This window comes from Epinephelus lanceolatus, chromosome 15 (genome assembly GCF_041903045.1).
Source record: "Epinephelus lanceolatus isolate andai-2023 chromosome 15, ASM4190304v1, whole genome shotgun sequence".
Taxonomy (NCBI): domain Eukaryota; kingdom Metazoa; phylum Chordata; class Actinopteri; order Perciformes; family Serranidae; genus Epinephelus; species Epinephelus lanceolatus.
In genome coordinates, this window is record NC_135748.1 from 25,622,456 (window position 1) to 25,645,864 (window position 23,409).

Here is a 23,409-nt window from a genome sequence, read left to right on the forward strand (position 1 = left end):
AATGGGTATATTTGTAGATACGTAGAGCAAAATCTAAAAATGAAAAAGCTTAGCGCCGTTAATGCCTTCTAAATTATGTAGTCTGTATAGTATTTATAACTTCTGTGGCTCCATAAAATCAACTTAAAGTAACAGTGTGTAAGATTCAGGAAGATTTAAGCGGGATTTATACTTATGCGTCAAATCAACACTGTGCCTAACGCGCACCTCCCCAAGGAAATGCAACTACACGTCGCAGTGACGCAGACTTCCTGTCTATATTTGTAAACTGAAACCATTTCCCTCAGTGGAAACAAAGATTTTATTTACTTTTATTTTGCAGATAAGAAACAGTAAATTGTGAAGACAATAAAGCCTCTACAAAATAGCATTTTAAGTCTTGTGTGTGATTTATCCTGGCTTCATGTGAGCAGAGGAAATCTCCACTCATTGCTAGGCTAATTTATACATGTACATGTAAAATGCCATAGGTTTGTGCTAATAATGTTAGCATGTTAGACAGTTGTTTTGTCGGTGAAGTTGTCAGTGAGTTGTAACGGAGCCAAATCATGTTTCGTTACCTTTTGTTAAATGTTGCTGTTGTTCCTGGCTTCATATAAGTGGAGGAAAAGTCTGCTAGCCACGAGGCTAATTTATACAATGTAAAATGCCATAGGCTTGTGCTAAAAACATTAGCATGTTGTACTTGTGGGGAAAATGTGTCCAGCAAAAGACAAAAACTTTGTCTGTGAGTGCTGCGAGTTATAGTGAAGCCGATATGCGAGTAGACTACCATGTAGGCTCTGCATAGAGCCGATGCACAAGTATAAATCCCACTTTAGAAGTAGCCTACCTAGCGGTGAGCATTGCAGCTGACAACCAGCTTTAACTTCTCCTGGTAAGAATCCTGTCAGTGTTTACTGTTCAGGAAGCTTTTATGGGGAGCTGAATTAGGTCTCTTTCTCTCCAAAGCACATGGACCCCGTGTTTCAAACTAGTATAAACACTCAATAGTTTTGCGTAAAAAAAAACAGTGTTTTTCCAACACTCTTGTCGTGAAGGTGCTGCCTACTACTGTGGCCAACGCATAAACACTAATGGCCCTATCTGGAAAGAACGCTTGGGTCGTCCATTCTGGGCTACTGCAAAAACATGGTGATATCACATTTCTCATTTTCAGGTGATTAAACAAAAAAGATACTTACTAAATTATATTCCATATCTGCCAATATATTTCCATAAATCCTACACACTGGACCTTTAATCCTGACCCTCAGTAAATTGTTTTTTCTTTCTGACAGTCTAACAGACAAGAAATGCATTCCAGTTTATTTGTTAGCGCAGACTGACATATGTGAGCTGCAGCTGTTGTCCCCTCCTCATCTCTGCAGGTCAGACTTTATTTACCGAACTCAAACTGATGATGTAATCTTATCAGTGTAACTGCTGCCAAGTTGCAACCCTGCAAGCATGCAGTCCTGTAGACACACACATACACACACACACACACACACACACACACACACACACACCAAGTTGCTCTGTCTCTTCCTTCAGTATGCAGAATTAATTTAAGTCTTCAAATACCTAATCCTTTCAAAATACCATTCTCTCTAACTCCATCTCCATCTACTCCCCTCTCCTCTCTCTTTTTAGCTAAATTTGTGATGAAAGCCTGCTCTCAATCTCCCATACCCCACCCTCTGTTCCAGATTACTTTAATCTGTGTGATATGTGTGTGTGTGTGTGTATATGGTGTATGCGCACATGGAGTGAGAGCATCTGTGTGCCTTTCCCTTGTTCAGTCTGCTTTGGGATAAAATGATTTATTCAGTGTTTTTAGTTTCCCTCAGCTGTTCATCTTAAGCATCAGAGCTGTGTGGTGTGTGTGTGTGTGTGTGTGTGTGTGTGTGTGTGTGTGTGTGTGTGTCTGCTGTGTGCTCAGAAATGTAGGCGAATGTGTCCAACTACACGTGTTTGACTTTGTCATGACAAAACGCTTTTTGGTGAGGCATCTTTGTGTGCGCAGGCAGGCCAAGTCCCGCTGCTCAAGATGTTTGCCAATGATGATGATGGCAATCTGTGTTTGCAGCTCTGCCGGCACCATGTGGGATTAGTTTAGAGTGAGTGGTTTTTAACTGCAGCATGTTGCGCAACCACCAGAATCTTCCAAAAATGGGCATCATGTTGAAAAAAGAAAAAACTCCACTGAAGCATCTTGACTTGATTCCTAAAATCTTTACTTACTCATGCAGGCGTGTTGATATTGCACAACTGTAGAAATCCAATGGAAATTGTGCAACACATGCAGGTAGACCTTATAAGGCTGAACCATGCTAGCCTTGTTCAAATGTCAGTGAATATACTCAGCATTTAATTTGTATGTCTCTAGTAGTGTTTAACGTATCCATTCTTTCATGTACACAGTTTAATACTGTTCAAAATCAAAACTTCTTCATGAACTTGGTATATTTTTAGATTTAATTCAATCATAATGATCTTATTTAAAAAGACGTTTCACCCTAAAATCTACAATGCATACTTCCCCTCTTACCTGTAGTGCTATTTCAATTCGATTCAGTTCAATAAGCTTTATTGGCATGACATTTCTTATGTGTTACCAAAGCACAACTACAATTTAAGACAATGAGTATTCAAAAACAATTGACAACAGTCTATTACAACAAATGCGTAAACATACATTTTGAGGGAGAAAAAAAAACTTAAAGCAACACTTTCCTTTCTGGATATTTTAGGCTTTTCTTTGTTTAGTTTAAAATGCTAATAATAAGCTGATGGCACACTAAAATGTAAATGAATTCCACCAGAGATAAACACTCATAATTGTACCATTCTCATATGATTCTAAGAAAACTCCAACCAATCAAGCGTCCTGTCTGACTTCCCCACGTAAAGGCCTCTGACTTGACGTAACCGCTTGCCTAACAGTTGCTAACGGTTAGCCTACTGTAGCCTAACGTTGCCTGCACCTCTGTGTTATCTTCCTTGTTTGCTGACAGTCACCAGTACTATCTAACATTAGCGTTTACGTTATATTATAAAACTCATCAGTCATCACTGACCCTGGATAAGTTTCAAAACTCTGGGGTTGCGTTTGACTGTGCAGGACAGGTAACGTTATGTTTAGTTTGCTTCTAATATAACATTTAACGTTAAATATGACAACACAGCATCCAGTTGCTAATGGCTACTGTTAGCCTACTGTAGCGTAGCCTCTGAAACATTAACGTTATCTTCCTTGTGCGTTTCCACTTACTAGTAACATTAACGCTACTATGTAACGTTAGCACTGTAACCTTATTCTACAAATTCTCAAAGCCTACGTCTATCTTAGACGTAATGAGGACGTAATGGAGGAGGGGGGAGTAGGCCTTTGGAGGGAGGCAAGAGTTGTGGATGTTCAATTTTTTTCTAAGTGCTGTGTGAAATGCAAGAAAGGTAAGAGTAGCTTTAAGTGAAGGAGTAAATAAAAAGGCAGAGTGTGACGGCCGGGCTCCACCGGGCACGTCAGCGGCGCGACACGTCTGCAGCGCGAGTCCCGTAGCAGCTCGCCCCCCTGTTAATCAATTACAGTGGCTCCACCGGCAATGGGAGCGGCGCGAACCCTCGTCTGTCACGCGACAACTCTCTATTTTACGCAGCTCTTCTATTTTTGTCACGCTATGCTCCCCTACGCGACCCTCCAGCAGATAAAAACTACATGAAATAGTGTGTTAAACGAGCACAATGTGTTTTTAAATGAATAAACCATTATCAGAGGTGATATGTGATGATTTTTTTTTTCATGCATTTACCCATGTTTATCCAGTACAGTACAGTAAACTTCTAGATGAACTCAAATATATGTAATAACTTAGGTGAAAAATGCTTTAACATTTCATGCAGCCTACATGCAGCCTCTCGGCTCGGCAAATGGTAAACAACCCTGCTGGCTTCTCTACGTGTCGCTTCCGTACGCAGTCAGTGGAGCCCACATGAATACGCCACGACGCTACGCTGATGTGATGCTTACGTTTGCAGCTGGTGGAGCCTGGCCGTTAGGGTCACTTGTTTTTAGGTGTTTGTAGAATTTGATTGCTCTTTTTTGTATCCTAATTAAAAGGGGACATTGGTTGAGTTCAGCTCGGCATCCATTGTTAGGGGTGTTCCTGTGGACTCAGAGTATATTCTTGCAGATCTCAGTGTGTAGGACTTCAGTTTCAAAGTCTTGATTTACAAAAGGGCCCCACACTACCATACAATAATGTTGGTTCAATTATAGACTGGAATATTTTGAGCCAGAGTCTAACAGGTATATCTATGTTTGAAGACTTTTTTTTTTTTACAGAAAAGAAATATCTACTTCCCTTGTCTCTGAGATCATCAACAGCCAGATTGAAATTTCCTGTTGAGGTTATTTTTCGTGTGTTCAGCGTGTGTGTGTTCTATGTCAGTGGATCCAAGTAGGAACCTGATTGGGTTTCCCTGACACCTGGGTCGTTTCTGGAGGACCATAATTCTTGTAATGCTTCCTTAGACAGAGCGAACAATAGTAGATCATCTGCAAAAAGTAGAATATTAAGGCTGAGACCAGGGATCTCTGACTGTTCCAGTGAGTTTGCTAATTAATTAATATAAATAAAACCAGGGTGGGGCTGAGACTGCAGCCCTGTTTCACCCCTTTACTTTGAGGGAAGAAAGCTGTTTCCATATTTCATCATTTTCACAACATTAATTATTAGTATACATGGTTTTAATTATATCATAGGTTTTCCCCCTTACACTTTTTTTCAAATAATTTTAGAAACCGAAATGCCAAATGAAGTCAAATGCCTTTTTGAAATCCGTGAAACAAGGGATGATTATCTGGGTGTGGTCTGCTGCTGTTTATTAATCTAGATTTTTTTTGGGTGTGAGTTGCTGTATGTTGGAGATTTAAGCTGCAGAAAAGAAGGCAGTTTTTAAGATTAATGTATTTTTGATTTGGGGGTGAACTGTCCCTTTAGCTGCTCTATTGCCTTAGTGTTTCACTGCTCCACAGCAGCACAGCTGTCTTTGTATCTCCTTTAATACTCTGATCCTTTTGCAAAGGTCTTTTTTTCTGGCTTTTTGAATAGCATGATAAAGACCTGAAGAGCGTCTACTGGGTTTCCTGTCATTTATTCCTTCTATAGCTCCATAAAGAACATCCTTCCCTTCTTCCTCCTCTGGCTTCTCCTGCTTTGTGTTCTGCCTTTCTCTCTCTTCTCTCTTGGGATCAGTGGGTCAGTAAAGCTAAAAGCAGGGGAGAGCCATCAGTGCTACTGCTAATGCAATACCAATCCTGAGATAAAGGCAAAGAGCTAAGTGAACACTCAAATATGCATGTGTGTGAGTGTAGAGCACAAGCTCTGACCCGTTAAAAGCGTCATTGTTTTTATTCACTCTAGCTAAAGGCAGTTATTTAAAACATTACGGCTTAGTGCTCCAGTGTTCCCTTTCCAATTGTGTGTATGTAGGCCTGTGTGTGTGTGTGTGTGTGTGTGTGTGTGTGTGTGTGTGTGTGCAGATCTTATCCTGTGTCTTAGTTCATACCGTTATTATATCACTTCTGCAATGCAACCGCAGAACCAGTCAATATTTGTCTAGACGGAGAGGAGCTTAGCAGCTAATGGAGTGGATATTATAGCAAGCAGAGGAAAGAAACTGGAAAAATCAAGGTATTATATCTTGATGATGTAACTGCTCACTATCAGACTTCATAAAGTGGAAACTGGTCAATATTGCTGCGACAATTCTGCTGTAAAACGCGAGTTCAGGTTTCAGTTTTTCATGTTGCAGCACTGTTGTAACATGGTGATTAAACAACCAAAAACAGGTGTACCTGTTCGCCTTCAGTAGGCCACAGAACAGAGCAACAATCACTGTATTAGATTCAGGATTACACACATCACAACGGCTTTAATTTGGGTTAAATGCTCTGAAAAATTGGACTCCTCAGATCATGAGACTCTCTGTGAGATTGCCTTCTCACTTCACCCTTAGTTTTCTGCTCAAAAGAACATTTAATTTCAGCACCTTTGCAAATGTTTTTAGATAATTTGATGCTCAATTTATCTGTTGAAATGATTCAATTCAAGAGCACAAGCAAACATCTGGCTACACACAACAGTATTTGCAGTGGCAGAATGTATTTGTTAGCCTGGTATGATTTCTTAAGTGCACTTTGTGTGCTGTGCCAGAGAATCGTATGAATTCAGTCTAACTAATCAAATTTACAATGTCTGACTACAATCTTTCCCCCTAAGACACCAGATTTGCTGCAGAAAACAGTTTCTTAGCAACAGTGACTTTCATTGCTCGCCATCTCGGTACTAAATTACAAGCATAAATGTCAATCTATTGTGTAGTGTTTCTGTTACTAGAGAAAATCTTACTGTATGTGTGTGTGTGTGTGTGTGTGTGCCCTGTCTGTGTGCAACAGTGTTTTCTATATGTGAATTAAAGAGGAAGATGTTGTTTGCTGGAAGGCTGTGAGTGGCGGTAAAAGGAGGGAGGGAATGAGTACCGAGAAAGGGTTATAATGCTAAGCAGCAAGGTGATAAAGGAGGGAGAGAAACTGGAGCATCACCCCTCCCTTCTGCTTTTGCCATCTGATGTCGAGACGGTGTTGCTAGGGGCAACCATCCGAGCAAGAGAAAGGGAGAAAGAGGGAAAGGAAGGACCAGCTGGTAGGGGGAATGGCAGCAGAGCTGCTGGGAGAACAGAGTGAGCCAAACAGCATCAGCACAGAAGAGAGACCCAATGTGTCTTGCCTCACTCCGCCTCACTTGACTGAGCAGAGCTGATGGAAGCAGAGCTCCAGATGACGACGACGAAGCAGAACAGTCAAGCAGAGGACAAGATCAGCCTGCCAGCATCAGCAGCACAGAGGCTGGCTGCCCAATCATCAGCTGACATGCTTATGAGCTCAGCAGCCAATGAGCTGCCAGGAGGCTCCTCCCCAGCACAACCACTCAGATGCAGAGACGGCACTAGCTCGGCTCAGATCTCTTATTAATGAATGGAGCGGTTCCCAGGCTGGATCACTGCACATCTCCGCACTCTCTGCTTGGCTGCTCTGCGCTCTGACACAGGAAGACAGGGGGAAAACATCAACAACAACAACAACAACAACAACAACAACAACAACAAGTACAACAGCAGCACAGGAAGAGATAAACAGTGGCCATGAAGGGACGTCAAAGAAAAACAGACACCCAAGAGGAGGACACAACCGAGGACATGGCAGCAGCTATTGAAAACAAGGACCCACATCCTGAAATCCTCCAACCAGATTCACCCTCTCCATCATCATCTTCTTCCCCTCTGCCTCCATTAGCCGTGCCACCTTCTACATCTGCCTCTGCCCTCCTGGCGCTGGCCTCTCCAGCCACCCGGCGCTCCATTTCCATGGGAGACTTCCGGAGGGTGACAGGGGCTCTGCGAACCGGCTCTGAACCACCATCCACCTCTGCCACGGCCCCCTCCTCCAAGCTTGTAACCCCTAGCTCCAGCATGGAGTTCGAGGCAGCTCGACGGCGCCTTCTGGAGGTGGAGGAGCGCCAGCGTGTCATCAGAGAAATGGAGCGACGGCTGGAGGAGCTCAGGGAGGTGTTTGTGCGCTCGGAGCAGGAGGTGGTTGTTCACGGGGAGGTGGTGTCGCGGATATCCAGTGCAGCCCAGCAGGGGGAGCTGTACGTGGTAGAGAACAGTCAGCGACTGAAGAAAGGCCTGAGGTTCAAGAAACATCGACCCACCATCGTCTTCTCCTCCATGCTGGGACTCCGCACGTGCCTCCCCTGGCCTGTGAAGCTCAAATAGGACTATAGAAACTCGCATTTCCAATTTCCACCACCACCGCTTTAGAAATGTGCTTTACATCAATGGGAGGGTAGACCTCCATTCTTAAGCTATCACTCATTGACACGGCTGCTCTCCAGTTTCCACCTCTCTGCTCTTGTATCCTGAGGCTGGTCCTCCAGGTCTTTAGAGTGCCTACAATAATCACAAATACTAGTAAGGAGCTTCCTGTTCGGTGCGTTTGTGGGTGAATTCTCTGGCTCGCAAACAAATGAAGCCAGTGCCGGTGCAATGTGTACAGGATGTCCTCATTGTTTTTAAAGATTCTTTGCTGCTTGCAGTGTGGTGTGGTGTTGGACTTGCAAAGGAAAGATTGTGTTGTACAGTTGATGGATGAGTCATATTTCAGGTGATGTGGGAGGAGAGGTTCAGACAGGCCTGTGAGGCTCTATGTCTTAACTTATGTAGCAATGAATGGAAAGCCAGTAAGGACTGCATTATTATTATGTAATGTTAACCTTTTAGAAGAGGGAGAAAGAAAGGAAGAAAGATGAAGAGATGGAAGAAAGCACTGAACAATCTGCCTCTCCAATACATCTAGAGAGAAGTGAAGGGCAGTGAAACAGAATCAGAGGTGAAGCTGTGATAGGGATTGCTGCACTGTTACATAAAACAAAGGATGCAGTAAAGAGGCGGGAACTTGAAAAGAGTCTGACAAAGAGAAAAATGCACAAAAATGTGGAATTTAGCCGGCTGAGACAAACACAGAACACGTGCCTTGGCTTCCAGGTGACCACTCGTCCACTACTGTTTTTTGGCAGCGTAATCAAGGACAAACAAACAAGCGAGCAGGAGAGGAGTACAAGCTGGGACGATTCCACCTGTGGCCTCTTTTTATCCAGTCACCTAGCAACCGCTCAAATCTCGATCCTAAATCCGCTTCCACAAACCTACAGAATGTATCCAGCAGAGCACTGTAACTACAACAGACAGCTGTAGAGGTCCCCCGAAGGATTTAGGAGCTAATATTTATTTAAAATACATGGCTATATAGTGGAAAATGCTATTGCTTAAAGCTGCTGTCGATGCTGTTCATTTACTTAATGACTAGGGGTTGCATTTAAAGTTAAGCAATGCATGCATCAAGCAAAGCTAAGATAGGCCACCACTGTTTGCTGATTGTGTCTTGGTGTTTTATGTGACAATGGCAAGCTAGTTAGAGTTTTGCCCAATAGAAGGACACGATTACAGTGCTTATTGTGCACAATAACAGCTTCACTGCTATCATTATAAGGTTTTTTTGTGGCACATAGTGAAGTTAGACAATATGTCTTTATTCAGGGTGTGAATGTCAAAGGTTTGTTTGGTTAATTCCATACAGCTATCAGTACCTACGCTGTGATCCTTCACATGCACAGCAATATCTTTGTCCCATATACAGCCAATGACCTGATTTCTACATATAGATCACACTCATTTCTGGCCTAATTCTTCTCCTCCTTCCCATTTCTCTTCTCTGTGGATTAGCAATGACTAAGTATCTCTTGTATTCAGCTACTCCACCAATCCCTGGCTTCAGCTGTACGTGTGTGTGTGTGTGTGTGTGTGTGTAGAAAGCACAGCCAATACACCAGGGATATCTATTTTTGGCGTTCGAATGTTATGGCAGAGAGGCAGGCATTCAATCTCAGTGCTGCATTTGTCGAGAAAGGGCATGTATGGCTATGTGAGTGCATGTTAGTATCTATATGTGCTACTTTCTAAAAATCCCTGATGGTGCTTTGTTTGCTCTCTTATTATAAATGACCTCACCGAAGAACAAAGCAAGGCTGTTTACAAGAGAGGCACATGGTTCCACTGCATAATTGCTAAGGTTTCCATAAAGTCATCAGGTGCACTTAGATATATCAGTTTTAATTGCTTCCTAGTTGTGCATGATGGGGAAATGATACTGCATCATTTGAGATGCATTAGAAATGTCTTTCTGTCTCTGTGAAGTCAAGGGTGGCAGGCAAAGGCACTGATGTGTTACTCTGAGACCAGGCTGTCTGTGTATGAGGGAACCTGCAGGCAAAGTGAGGAAAAAATGCATGTGAAATTAGATGTGAAGACCAAATTCATGAGTTTAATAAAAATGTAGATTGATGCAAATGAAGTAGAGTGAACACACAGGTTAGCTTTGGTTATTGTTTAATTGTGACTATAAGGGCTTAAATGATCAGTTTGTTTTAGTTGATTGGGAGCACAGTTAAAGGGGCACTCCACTAATTTTACAAATGAACGTCAGGTTACTCGTCACGGAGATTACCACTCGCCCTGTTGTAGAATGTCCTCTGTTGAGTCCTTAGGAGGGGACGTCTGGCAATGTCATAGTGATGCCATCAGGGTTATCTTAGCTGGATCTTTAAGAAGGCATCGAGGTCTAATGTCAGATGGTTGCCTATTTATTTGCCTGACATCGCTGAACCAAATCGCAAATACAAGTAAGTCTTTTGATTTGCAAGGGGTGTTCTCAACAACACGTTCTCACTCCGACTTCATCACATATTGACGTTTGGTAATGGACTTTCCACATCAGATACCACATGAAAGGTACCCTGGGTGCGTTGGTTGTTGACGTTCAGGGACACTGTGTCAAGTTTAGCCTGTTACGTGCATTGTCGTCTTTCAAAATACACTTCCGTTTTCACAGGAAATATAACGTTTACATGCAGTATTTTTCAAAATAAACGGTTTGCGTAAGTACAACACTGCAAATTGATGTTTTTTTTCCTTCAACAACAAACACATGTAGTTGGGTTTAGGAAAAACAAACAGGGTTTGCTTTATAATCTCATGGGATGTGAACGCCGTTCTCCCGGGTGAAAGTCAGTGTTTGTTGGACCCTTCCACCATCACTCCCACCCACCCCACTCAGACTTTAGCCACCCTATTTTCATTCTTGTCCCACCACGTTTCCCCCAGACGCCTTTGGGCGCCATTAAACTATAATAGGATCAGCTGCGTATCATGTCGGCAATGTTAAAGGACGGCTTTTTTTGTCAGTGCTAGTCATTGCCCAAGCGCCAGATTTCGACGACTTCGGAGTGAGACCGGGTTGCGGCCGTAGATCAAAATGCTTCTGGATACAATTTGATAGACCTCCAACCAGTCAGAGCAACGGAACATGACGTAGCATTGAGAGACATTGAACAAGTCTTGCCGTTTTTGCCGTCAGAATTTGAAAATAGTTCTACATCAGCTCTCTTCATCATCTTGGCTGGCGCTCCTCTTCACTAAGCTAGGTTCATGCTTACCGTAATGTCTCCGGTGCTAGGGTACATGAGCCAAAAATGACATCATCATATAGGTCACATCAGTCATCGTCTAAAACCTCCTATTAGATGAACAGGTGTGACTGGCCTGGCCTTGTAGGCTGGAAACTGTCAAAATGGTAGGGGGACCAGCCAAATCTGCCAGAGCAAATTAAACATGAGCTCCCAGATTCGTCTGGTTCCCAGGCTTGGTATCCAAGAGTATTACTATTAATATTAGTAGCATCCAGCATTTCTGAATCCTACATTTAATCTGACCCTGAACTGCACAGAAGTGTTGGAGTACCCCTTTAAGTGAAGAAAATGTTTCAGTGCTGCTGCTGACTTTCTCAGATTTCAGATAGCCATGATGACCTTATCATTGAATGTTGACTAACTCTATATAAGCATTCCACTTGGACAAAGACGTACTGCTTGCCATCTTTGTGCACATCTATACCAAACAATATTCATCTAAGCCAACTGTTAGCAGAATGCTTGTGCAGAATAAAATGGGTCTAGACGGCCTTAAATGTGTATTCATGGTCCTATGTATATAGCTAGAGTTATAATAGAATATACAGCTGGCCTATATATTTCTTTTCACATGCCTTATGCAATGTTTGTGCATTGGCAGTAATAACTCGGTGATAACACTGATGATGAAGGCCGAACTCATGACCATCATAGACCTCATTATCTGGACAGAGGAAAAAATAACTTGTGCACTATTGTGCGACTGCACCTTTTGTGTTTTTCTGTGAAATGGAAAAAAAAGACTACATTTCCCAAAGATCTCTGGGCCCACTTGCAGAATGAATGTACTTGTAATTGAAGTGTGTGTTTTTTCCTTCAACACTGAATATACAGTATAATCACATCTATCTTGTTTGAACCTGTGGTTGGCGATAAATCCTCTTGTATTCATTTTCAGGCCGTTGGAATTACATTTAAGGTCACATGAATGACTTTTGATACAACAGATTTCAACCCTTAAACTAGATGAAATAAACAGAGGACTGGAAACTACGACCAACTACAGTTACAGCTCTCAGACCCCTTTACTGACATGAATGCTGGCAAAGCACAGGTTCAATACTTTAAAACTTTTACTGCTGTTTACTTATCCTTTGAATGTTTTTAATATTTTGTGTTCATGTGATGTGGGGTGTGTATTTATGTTGTGGTGGAACAAGCACAGAATTTTTCATTTTCCTAAAATCAGGTGTTTATGACCTTTAGTCACATTTTGATGATATTTCTGTTGATTGAGAGCTGTATATTCTACTTTATGAATGTTAAGTCAAATTTAACTTGTGTGCAAATGTTATATGCTTAAGAGTAACAGCAGGTTTGGAGTCAATTTGTTTTGCAACAGTAATTTGCGTAATTACGAACCTTAATTCAATCATTTGTGAAAGATTTGATTGATCATGTTCATAGGAAATAAAATCCACTTTCCAAGTTGAGTTGAAAATCAGCTGGATTGGAAGTTAATTGTCCCCAAACCTCTGGCGTACTAGCACTGCTTCTTAAACGACTTTTGCTTTCTGCTGCACAGTGAAAGAATGAATGTTTTGCTATGTTTAACGCCTAAATTTGCTACCACTTCTTTAAAATGTCTTTACACTGTCATTTACTTGAGCACAGAGCTACAATGTACAATTACTAGTGAATATCAAATTATTTCATTTTAAGCATTATCAGGTTTTGTAAAATAGGCTGAATTATTAGAATAAATTGACAAAATGACTAAAATGTTGTCGTGTTTTATGTCTCAGACTGGAGAGAAAATCCTTTCGCTCTCAGGGATTCTGCTGGAAACCGCTAACTTGAAGTGCTTCAGGTCAGATCTCTAAATGTTACATCCTTTGCAGTTGCTAGAGAGGTCTAGGAAGCATTAGGGTCACCTTGCAGCAGCCCACAGCAGTGTAGTGCCTGATCAGCAGAAAGCTGCTCGTTGACGTAACAAGATGCTGAGAGGGAAAAAAAAAACTGTGAAAAAGCACCATCAGGCACATACATTCAAGTCATTTGCTTTTCCATCACCATCAGAGTCTCTTCTCAGCTGATGGATGTGGTAAAATGGATGTTAGATAAGCCCGTGTTCAGATGGCAGAGGGCAGAATTACTGGAAATATATCCCACTTCCAAGTGCTCATTACTGCAGGCCAGGATTTGTGGAACATTAAGCTGATGTTTTTGCTCACTTAATGAAAGGCATTACCCATGTAGATGGGTTTTAGACGGGCACATCTGAATATCTAGGGTAATAGAAAGTTAGAACATCCTCTATTATATTTTATTTCCAGATATTACAGACCCTGATGCATACATACTTATCAGGATGTCCGCAGGGTCTTAAAAAGTATTAAAAGTTGTAGCTTGTTTTTAATATTAGTCCAGGACAGGTTGTATGCTAAAGTTTCCAACAGTTTAATAATTGCAAAGCTGCAATGTGAAATCCTGTGTAGTTATGGAATCCTGCTAGATTTGTCATCTGAGAAGACAACTATTCGTGTTTCAGATCCCACTGGTATCTGTAAATGGATGTAGAAACACCCTTATACATTCGTTTGCATAATATGAATGTCAGCTTCACCACTCGTTACATCTGTCAGTGAGAAAAACAGCAAATTTATGACATTTTTAAGACATACTATACTTGAATTATTTTTAAAGATATTTTTTGGGCATTTTAGCCTTTAATTGACAAGACAGACAAGTGTGAAGGGGGGAGAGAGAGAGAGGGTGAGTCACATGCAGGAAATGGCCACAGGCTAGAGTCGAACCCGGGCCCCTGCGGCAACAGCCTTGTACATGGGGCGCCTGCTCTATCCACTAAGCCACAGACGCCCCTATACTTGAATTTTTTAATGACATTTTTATGGCATATATTACAGTGACTGTTATGATTTTTTTTATGGCATGCTTTACTATTCCTTTTTTATGAAGATTTCATGACATTCTATACTGTGACATTTTAAAAGCATATTATACTATGTAATTTTTGACAAAAAAAAACTGTAATATGAATTTTTGTATGATATTTTTAATGAGTATAGATATTCAACTATGACATTTTTCTGAGATTTTTACAGCAAACAATAGTATGACTTTTCTTTAAACTCTTTTATTCATTACCTACAATATTATAACATTTTTATGGCACAATATTGTTGTATGGCATGCTATGCTATGACATTTTTGATGAAAATTGTACACTGTGAATTTTTAATGGCAATATGACTTTTTAATAAGTTTCTATTATATTTATTTTTGTGAAATACTCCATCATACTTTTTACATGATGAAATATTTTTATAGCATGCTATACTATGAGGTGTTTTATAACATACTGTACTATCAAATAAGTGCAAAAAAGTCATAGTATAGTATGTTGGGGGAAAAAAGTCAGTATACTGTGTTGAAAAAACTGCTAGAAAAGTCATCCTATAGTATGTCAATAAAAGAGAAAAAAATGTCATAGTATAGAATGTCGACCCAAATCATGGAAAGAGTCACAGTATAGTATGTCGACCCAAATCATGAAAAAAAGTCATAGTATAGTATGTCGTCCCAAATCCTCAAAAAAAATGTCATAGTATAATATGTCCACCCAAATCATGAGAAACAATGTCATAGTATAGTATGTCGACCCAAATCATGGAAAAAGTCATAGTATAGTATGTCGACCCAAATCATGGAAAAAAAAACTCATGTCGTCCCAAATCATGAAAAAAAGTCATAAAATAGTAGGTCACCCGACACCATGAAAAAAAGTGATAGTATAGCATGTCGTCCCAAATCATGAAAAAAAGTCATAGTATAGTATGTCGTCCCAAATCATGAAGAAAATTCATAGTTTCGTATGTCGTCCCAAATTATGAAAAAAAGTCATAGTTTCGTATGTCGTCCCAAATTATGAAAAAAAGTCATAGTTTCGTATGTCGTCCCAAATCATGAAAAAAAGTCATAGTATAGTATGTCGACCCAAATTATGAAAAAAAATCATAGTATAGTATGTCGTCCCAAATCATGAAAAAAAAGTCATAGTATAGTATGTCGTGCCAAATTATGAAAAAAAATCATAGTATAGTATGTTGTCCCAAATTATGAAAAAAAGTCATAGTATACTGTAGTATGTCGTCCAAAAACCATGAAAAAAAGTCATAGTATAGTATGTCGTCCCAAATCATGAAAAAAAGTCATAGTATAGTATGTTGTCCATAACGATGAAAAAAAGTCATAGTATAGCATGTCATCCCAAATTGTGAAAAAAAGTCATAGTATAGTATGTCGTCCCAAGTCATGAAAAAAAGTCATAATATAGTATGTTCGTCCAAAACCATGAAAAAAAGTCATAGTATAGTATGTCGTCCCAAATCATGAAAAAAGTCATAGTATAGTATGTCGTCCCAAATCATGAAAAAAAGTCATAGTACAGTATGTCGTCCCAAATTATGAAAAAAAATTCACAGTATAGTACGTTGTCCCAAATCATGAAAAAAAGTCATAGTATCGCATGTCGTCCCAAATCATGAAACAAAAAGCCATAGTATAGTATGTCGACCCGAATCATGAAAAAATGTCATAGTATAGTATGTCGTCCCAAATTATGAAAAAAAGTCATAGTATAGTATGTCGTCCCAAATCACGAAAAAAAGTCATAGTATAAGTATGTCGTCCCAAATCATAAAAAAAAAATCATAGTATAGTATGTCGTCCCAAATTATGAAAAAAAGTCATAGTATAGTATGTCGTCCCAAATCATGAAAAAGGTCATAGTATAGTATGTCGTCCCAAATTATGAAAAAAAAGTTATAGTATAGTATGTCGTCCCAAATCATGAAACAAAAAGCCATAGTATAGTATGTCGACCCAAATCATGAAAAAAAGTCATAGTATAGTATGTCGTCCCAAATCATGAAAAAGGTCATAGTATAGTATGTCGTCCCAAATTATGAAAAAAAAGTTATAGTATAGTATGTCGTCCCAAATCATGAAACAAAAAGCCATAGTATAGTATGTCGACCCAAATCATGAAAAAATGTCATAGTATAGTATGTCGTCCCAAATCATGAAAAAAAGTCATAGTATAGTATGTCGTCCCAAATCATGAAAAAAAGTCATAGTATAGCATGTCGTTCTAAATTATGAAAAAAAGTCATAGTATAGTATGTTGTCCATAACGATGAAAAAAAGTCATAGTATAGTATGTTGTCCCAAATCATGAAAAAAAGTCATAGTATAGTATGTTGTCCCAAATCATGAAAAAAAGTCATAGTATAGTATGTCGTCCCAAATTATGAAAAAAATTCATAGTATAGTATGTCGTCCCAAATCATTAAAAAAAAGTTATAGTATAGTATGTCGTCCCAAATCATGAAAAAAAGTCATAGTATAGTATGTCGTCCCAAATCATGAAAAAAAGTCATAGTATAGTATGTCGTTCCAAATTATGAAAAAAAGTCATAGTATAGTATGTCGTCCCAAATCATTAAAAAAAGTCATAGTATAGTATGTCGTCCGAAATCATGAAAAAAAGTCACAGTATAGCATGTCGTCCCAAATGATGAAAAAAAGTCATAGTATAGTATGTTGTCCATAACGATGAAAAAAAGTCATAGTATAGTATGTCGTCCCAAATCATGAAAAAAAGTCATAGTATAGTATGTCGTCCCAAATCATGAAAAAAAAGTCATAGTAGTATGTCGTCCAAAACCATGAAAAAAAGTCATAGTATAGCATGTCGTCCCAAATCATGAAACAAAAAGCCATAGTATAGTATGTCGACCTGAATCATGAAAAAACGTCATAGTATAGTATGTCGTCCCAAATTATGAAAAAAAGTCATAGTATAGTATGTCGTCCCAAATCACGAAAAAAAGTCATAGTATAAGTATGTCGTCCCAAATCATAAAAAAAATCATAGTATAGTATGTCGTCCCAAATTATGAAAAAAAGTCATAGTATAGTATGTCGTCCCAAATCATGAAAAAGGTCATAGTATAGTATGTCGTCCCAAATTATGAAAAAAAAGTCATAGTATAGTATGTTGTCCATAATGATGAAAAAAAGTCATAGTATAGCATGTTGTCCCAAATCATGAAAAAAAGTCATAGTATAGCATGTCGTTCTAAATTATGAAAAAAGTCATAGTATAGTATGTTGTCCATAACGATGAAAAAAAGTCATAGTATAGTATGTCATCTAAAACCATGAAAAAAAGTCATAGTATAGTATGTTGTCCCAAATCATGAAAAAAAGTCATAGTATAGTATGTTGTCCATAACGATGAAAAAAAGTCATAGTATAGTATGTCATCCAAAACCATGAAAAAACGTCATAGTATAGTATGTTGTCCCAAATCATGAAAAAAAAGTCATAGTATAGTATGTCGTCCCAAATCATGAAAAAAAGTCATAGCATAGTATGTCGTCCCAAATTATGAAAAAAATTCATAGTATAGTATGTCGTCCCAAATCATTAAAAAAAAGTTATAGTATAGTATGTCGTCCCAAATCATGAAAAAAAGTCATAGTATAGTATGTCGTCCCAAATCATTAAAAAAAAGTTATAGTATAGTATGTCGACCCAAATCATGAAAAAAAGTCGTAGTATAGTATGTTGTCCGAAATCATGAAAAAAAGTCATAGTATAGTATGTCGTCCGAAATCATGAAAAAAAGTCATAGTATAGTATGTCGTCCGAAATCATGAAAAAAACTCACAGTATAGCATGTCGTCCCAAATGATGAAAAAAAGTCATAGTATAGTATGTTGTCCATAACGATGAAAAAAAGTCATAGTATAGTATGTCGTCCCAAATCATGAAACAAAAAGCCATAGTATAGTATGTCGACCCAAATCATGAAAAAATGTCATAGTATAGTATGTCGTTCTAAATTATGAAAAAAAGTCATAGTATAGTATGTTGTCCATAACGATGAAAAAAAGTCATAGTATAGTATGTTGTCCCAAATCATGAAAAAAAAGTCATAGTATAGTATGTTGTCCCAAATCATGAAAAAAAGTCATAGTATAGTATGTCGTCCCAAATTATGAAAAAAATTCATAGTATAGTATGTCGTCCCAAATCATTAAAAAAAAGTTATAGTATAGTATGTCGTCCCAAATCATGAAAAAAAGTCATAGTATAGTATGTCGTCCCAAATCATGAAAAAAAGTCATAGTATAGTATGTCGTTCCAAATTATGAAAAAAAGTCATAGTATAGTATGTCGTCCCAAATCATTAAAAAAAGTCATAGTATAGTATGTCGTCCAAAATCACGAAAAAAAATTCATAGTATAGCATGTCGCAAACAAATCTGTCCATGCACTATTACATTCTCTATTTTATTCAATTTACTTTTCTGGATTTGGCATTCATAGCTAACCAGCCACTGCTATCGAGGTTCAGCAACATTTGAATTCATAGAATGAATTGCCATAGACTTCTTTTTTCAACGGCTCAAGGAGGCACTGGACAGGGGCTAAAGAGCCACAGGTTGCCTACCCCTGGTATAGTATGTCATCCCAAATCATGAAAAAAAGGTCATAGTATAGTATGTCATCCCAAATCATGAAAAAAAGTCATAGTATATGAAAAAAATTCATAGTATAGCATGTCGCAAACAAATCTGTCCACGCACTACTACATTCTCTATTTTATTCAATTTACTTTTCTGGATTTGGCATTCATAGCTAAGCAGCCACTGCTATCGAGGTTCAGCAACATTTGAATTCATAGAATGAATTGCCATAGACTTCTTTTCTCAACGGCTCAAGGAGCCACTGGACAGGGGCTAAAGAGCCACATGTGGCTCCGGAGCCACAGGTTGCCTACCCCTGGTATAGTATGTCGTCCCAAATCATGAAAAAAAGTCATAGTATAGTATGTCGTCCCAAATCATGAAAAAAAGTCATAGTATAGTATGTCGTCCCAAATCATGATAAAGAGCTGCTTTGAAATTCTAAGGTTGGAGGTTTGTCATATGTACAGGAAGGATAACTCTGTCGTTATGGCTGCTAACCTTAGTGTGGGAGACGGTGGCCTTTCAATGCTGCCTCAGGAATATGCTACTGCAAGGGGGAACCAGGACGTCAGGCCAAAGTGTGGATGTCATCATCATCCTCACATTTCATACACGATTAATGCACAGAACACCATTCACTATAAAAAGTGTAAATTTAAGCCTTTAATAAACCTTGCATTTGTTTAGTAACTCACGTCATTCTTACGTGCTATTTTACAATCAATATATAGTGTGATGTAAATGTGAGGTAAAGCGTGTTGCTGATGTAACTGGTTTAAACTAAAAGTGGCGATGAGTTCTGAAACTATAAGGAGAGTATTACAAAAGGTCTTTAAAGGTATTACATTCTACTTCAGGATTCCTGCAAAGAGCTTGCCTCTTGAAAAAAAGCTAATAATGGACTCCAGCCACACTTCTCTTCCACCCGGGGGCATTAAAATCCAGAGATTAGTGCAGGCTTTACTATACATTTCATGGATTACTGTTATACTCAACAGCGTGTACATTACACTGAATTACGGTATATTTCTATGAATAAACATAAAATGGATGAGGGCATTAGTGAATTAATACTTTTATTGTGCAGTATGTAAACACAAGGGCAGCCCTGATGGTAATGGTGAATTGGATGTGTGTGTATGGGCTATTCAGTTGACGGAGCAGAATAGGCCGTGGCATTATCATCCTGGCTGTTAGCGAGGTGAGTTATGTAAGTGTAAGTGACAGGTTGGAATTTCATCATCCTGGCTCTGGTACGGAGGATCAGAATTAACATCCGGATGGAGACAAAATGAGGCTAGGAGGACAGAGAGCTGCAGGGAAGACTGCCAAGGAAGATGGAGGGAGAGATTTAGCTTTAGGGAGGAACAAAGGATAAAAGGAGGAAGCCAGAAATGGCAGGAAGAAGTGAAAGCTGTCAAAATGTATATACATTCGTTCAGCGTTACTCAGTTTTGTTCTAGACGATGTTTATTTATCCAAGGTTGTTTTACTCAGACTAATGCGGTCCTTTTAAGACAGCGCTTTCTTTAAACCCTTTGCATAAGCAGCGTAATCATCGCCACTAACCCCTGTCACAATGAGTTCTATACACGTTGGTACACAGTACTAGGAAGTAGATTTTATATGTGCCCTCACTCACTGAATAATTTAAGAGACGTGCTTGTGTTGAGCATTAAGGAGTCAGTACATTTGGTCTGTAGCAGTGCTCTGACTTAAAGACGTGTGGCTGTCTTCAAGTCAGTCATGGCTGAGGTCACTTTCCTCACCCCAGATACACAAAACATCACCTTGATTACACTATTAAAGACTGTACAGCACTTTATTAAATGTGTTTTATGTTACAAATATACTGAGTTAATGTATTATGGTTTACATTTGACAGTTCCTACTTACAGTTGTACTCTAATGCGTTCACCCCCTGCTTCACAACACAACAGCGGCAGAAACAGTGACATACAAACAGACTTGTTTGTTCAAACTCAGCATTGATTTAAAGGAAGTGAACACCTGCTTCCTGCCCGCCTTTACCCATCACTGTCGGTGTTTGTTTGCAGTTCACTGAGACAGGATCCTCTCTGAACACAGATTATGCAACTGTGTCTATTCCCTTTTGTTTTTTTCTCTCTGACAGCTGTTAAGAAAAATAATGAAGCAGAACAGAGGACACATGACATTACCAACACAAAGTAACACTACCTGTAATGATACAATCATTTTATAATGCAGAACAGATGAGAAACAGGTGATATATACTGTACATCAGTGGACATTTTCAGTATGTACAAGTTTGTGTGAGAGCGGTGAAATGTGTTACTAGTACAAAAAGTGGAGCAGTTCCATACTTGCCTAAAGGATCCTAAATCTTGGAAGCTACTCTGTGTGTACAATAAGTGCAAGTGTGCTTGTGTATATCATGTGTGACGCACACGTGGCACCAGTGAGTGTGTGTTCACTGAACAAATGACTGCAGTGGGGGTGCTGTTACTAACAAGCTCTCTTTAAGTGCCATTTCCTAGTTGAACAGAGAGTCTTTTCTCTCTCTTTTTTTTTTATAACGCACTGTCGTTATTCCAGGTTCTCCAGAGACAGATGCCTGGAGCCAGAAGAAACTGGATCCTCCGCTCTCCTTGCAGCCAGCGAGCTGTGCCCAGGGTCAAGATGGCTGAGCTAAAGTTTCACATCTCTGCCCAGACGCCTGCCGTTTCATTGGAGACAGACTGGCAGGCACGGAGCCACTTTCAGAGCCCCGGGGCAGGCTGCAACACACACTGGGCAGGTTCAAAACCTTCAATCCAAGTCTTAGTCCGCTGTGATTTAAAAGGCTAAACGGTTTCCGTTCAGAACAAAAAGCAGCAACATCCCCATTTACAGCAGCTGGCTGGGCGCACATTTACAGCTCTGCCAGCTCTCCAGAAGATTTCTTCTTCTTGAGTTTAAAGTGCATTAAAGGGTTCTGCCCTGCAGGTACGTTTCACCTCTAGTTACAATTCCTTGATCACTATAGACATCTTTAAAACAATGCATCATTAATGGTTAACTGGACATTAGAGCAGTTTCTACCCCAGCCACAAATGCATTCGTACCTATTAATAGTGGTTCCTGGTTTTAGGCAACTGCAGTTAAAAAACCAAGGATAGACCAACAGGGGGAAAACGCTGTCCTTGAATAAGAAGTTTTATGGGGCTCTAAAAGATGTCCGTTCCCTCGCTGGTTTCCAGAATGAGTAAATGTTAAAAGATATAAATTCCTAAAACAGTGCCATATATACCCTCAGGTATCTTTTGGCTACTATATCCTCATGTGGAAATAATCTCCAGTCTGACTCCAGGAGAATTTCACTGTCCTCTCCTGTAGATAACATCCACTGTGTGATGACGTTAACTCTTCAGTAAGCATCCCGCGCTGGTTCTGATCCTCCGTTGCTTCCATATTTCCACGTTCCTTCAGTCTGTTAGCTTGTGTACATAGTTGACAGGAAACGTCCCACTCCTGGATGTGTCCCCTTCTATGTGACCAACCTGTTAAGGACATCGACAGATATATAGATTACTTTATTAACCCTTTGAAACTTGGGGCAACATCACTTTTATTTTGCTGCTTTCAGATGCCTTTCACAAGTATCTAAACCTTTGAACTTTGAGAAAATTGGTGCAATTTCTTAAAAAAAAAAAACATTGGAAAAAAGGCAATGAGCAACTCGGTAAGAAATGTTCTACAAATTGCAAAAAATTAATAGATTAAGAAAATTATTTTTAAAAAGCTAAGGAATAAAGAAAACTATATTTATAATTCTCATTATTATATATCTAAAATTAGGTTACATAATTATTATAATGTTTAAGCTCTTTTTCCCCTGGGTAATTTACTTGGTTTTTTTTTTTTTGTTTTTACTTTTTTTTAAAAAAAATGTATTTATTTATTTATTTAACTAATTTTCTTGTTTTTAATTTATTTTTTTTTTTTTTTTTACAATTAATTTAGAATTTTTTATTCTTATTTTTCAATAATTTGTTGCTATTTTTAAGGGTCATTTCTTCTTTCACTGCTTCTTGCCTTCTTCCCCATGTTTTTAAAAGAAACCAAGCCAATTTGCTCAGGTTTCAAAGGGTTAATCCCAATCCACTCCTCACCAACAATACAAGAATTACAAGATTAAAGTCGGTGTTATATATATTTAACTTCCTGTTAAATCTTTCACAGTGGCACCCACGAGAAGTGGACAGAGCACCATAAAGGAACAAAGAAGTTGTAGTTGCACTTACCCACCAGTGGGGGTCATTAGTGGCTGTGACCACAATGATCTCATCTTTGAAAAAAGCGAGCTGCTCAGAGCTGACTGCCCTGCAGTCCACCAAAGCCTTGACACGCTTCTGATGTGGCCTGCTGCCAGACACCTGGAGGAGACATGAGATATATTTTCCAGTGTGCCACCAGCAGATTTATATTGACTGTGAAATCTCACAGCTTTTTTTTCTGATTCCGCACAGAAAAAGTGCTGTGGAATACTTCAACTACAGGCTGAACACAATGAAAAGGGGTTTCTGTGTGTTTATACCATGGCATTCCTGCGGGGTCGTGGGACACAGGTCACGGCAGGTGAGGGTGGTGCCACTGGAGCGGGTGCTGGTGTGAGGCCTGGTCCGTTCCCCACTAAGCTGCAGTACAGCTCCTCCTGGCTGCCCACACAGGAGGGAGACAATACACCACACTTCCCCTGGTTGCCTCCTCCACTGCTGGTCCGACGATACGATGTGGTCTTCTCTGAACTGGAGGGA

At 39.4% G+C, this 23,409-nt stretch overlaps 2 protein-coding genes across 2 annotated transcripts in view; one reads left to right on the forward strand and one right to left on the reverse strand.

Moving 5' to 3' along the window:
• Positions 1 to 6,642: 6,642 nt before the first annotated feature.
• LOC117267160 (uncharacterized) lies at positions 6,643 to 12,845 on the forward strand. Its single transcript, XM_078175087.1, has one exon. It carries the CDS (start codon positions 7,189 to 7,191, stop codon positions 7,819 to 7,821), a length of 633 nt encoding a protein of 210 aa, XP_078031213.1. The 5' UTR covers positions 6,643 to 7,188; the 3' UTR covers positions 7,822 to 12,845.
• A 7,581-nt stretch (positions 12,846 to 20,426) lies between these two features.
• The window catches only part of asap3 (ArfGAP with SH3 domain, ankyrin repeat and PH domain 3), a 33,913-nt gene continuing 30,930 nt past the window's right edge, over positions 20,427 to 23,409 (reverse strand). Inside the window, exons 24-26 of the mRNA XM_033642995.2 lie at positions 23,190 to 23,400; positions 22,897 to 23,028; positions 20,427 to 22,152 (exon numbers count right to left, since the gene is read on the reverse strand). Coding sequence (XP_033498886.1) covers positions 22,078 to 22,152; positions 22,897 to 23,028; positions 23,190 to 23,400 — 418 coding nt within the window. The 3' untranslated portion in view covers positions 20,427 to 22,077. The remainder of the gene's footprint in view (positions 22,153 to 22,896; positions 23,029 to 23,189; positions 23,401 to 23,409) is intronic.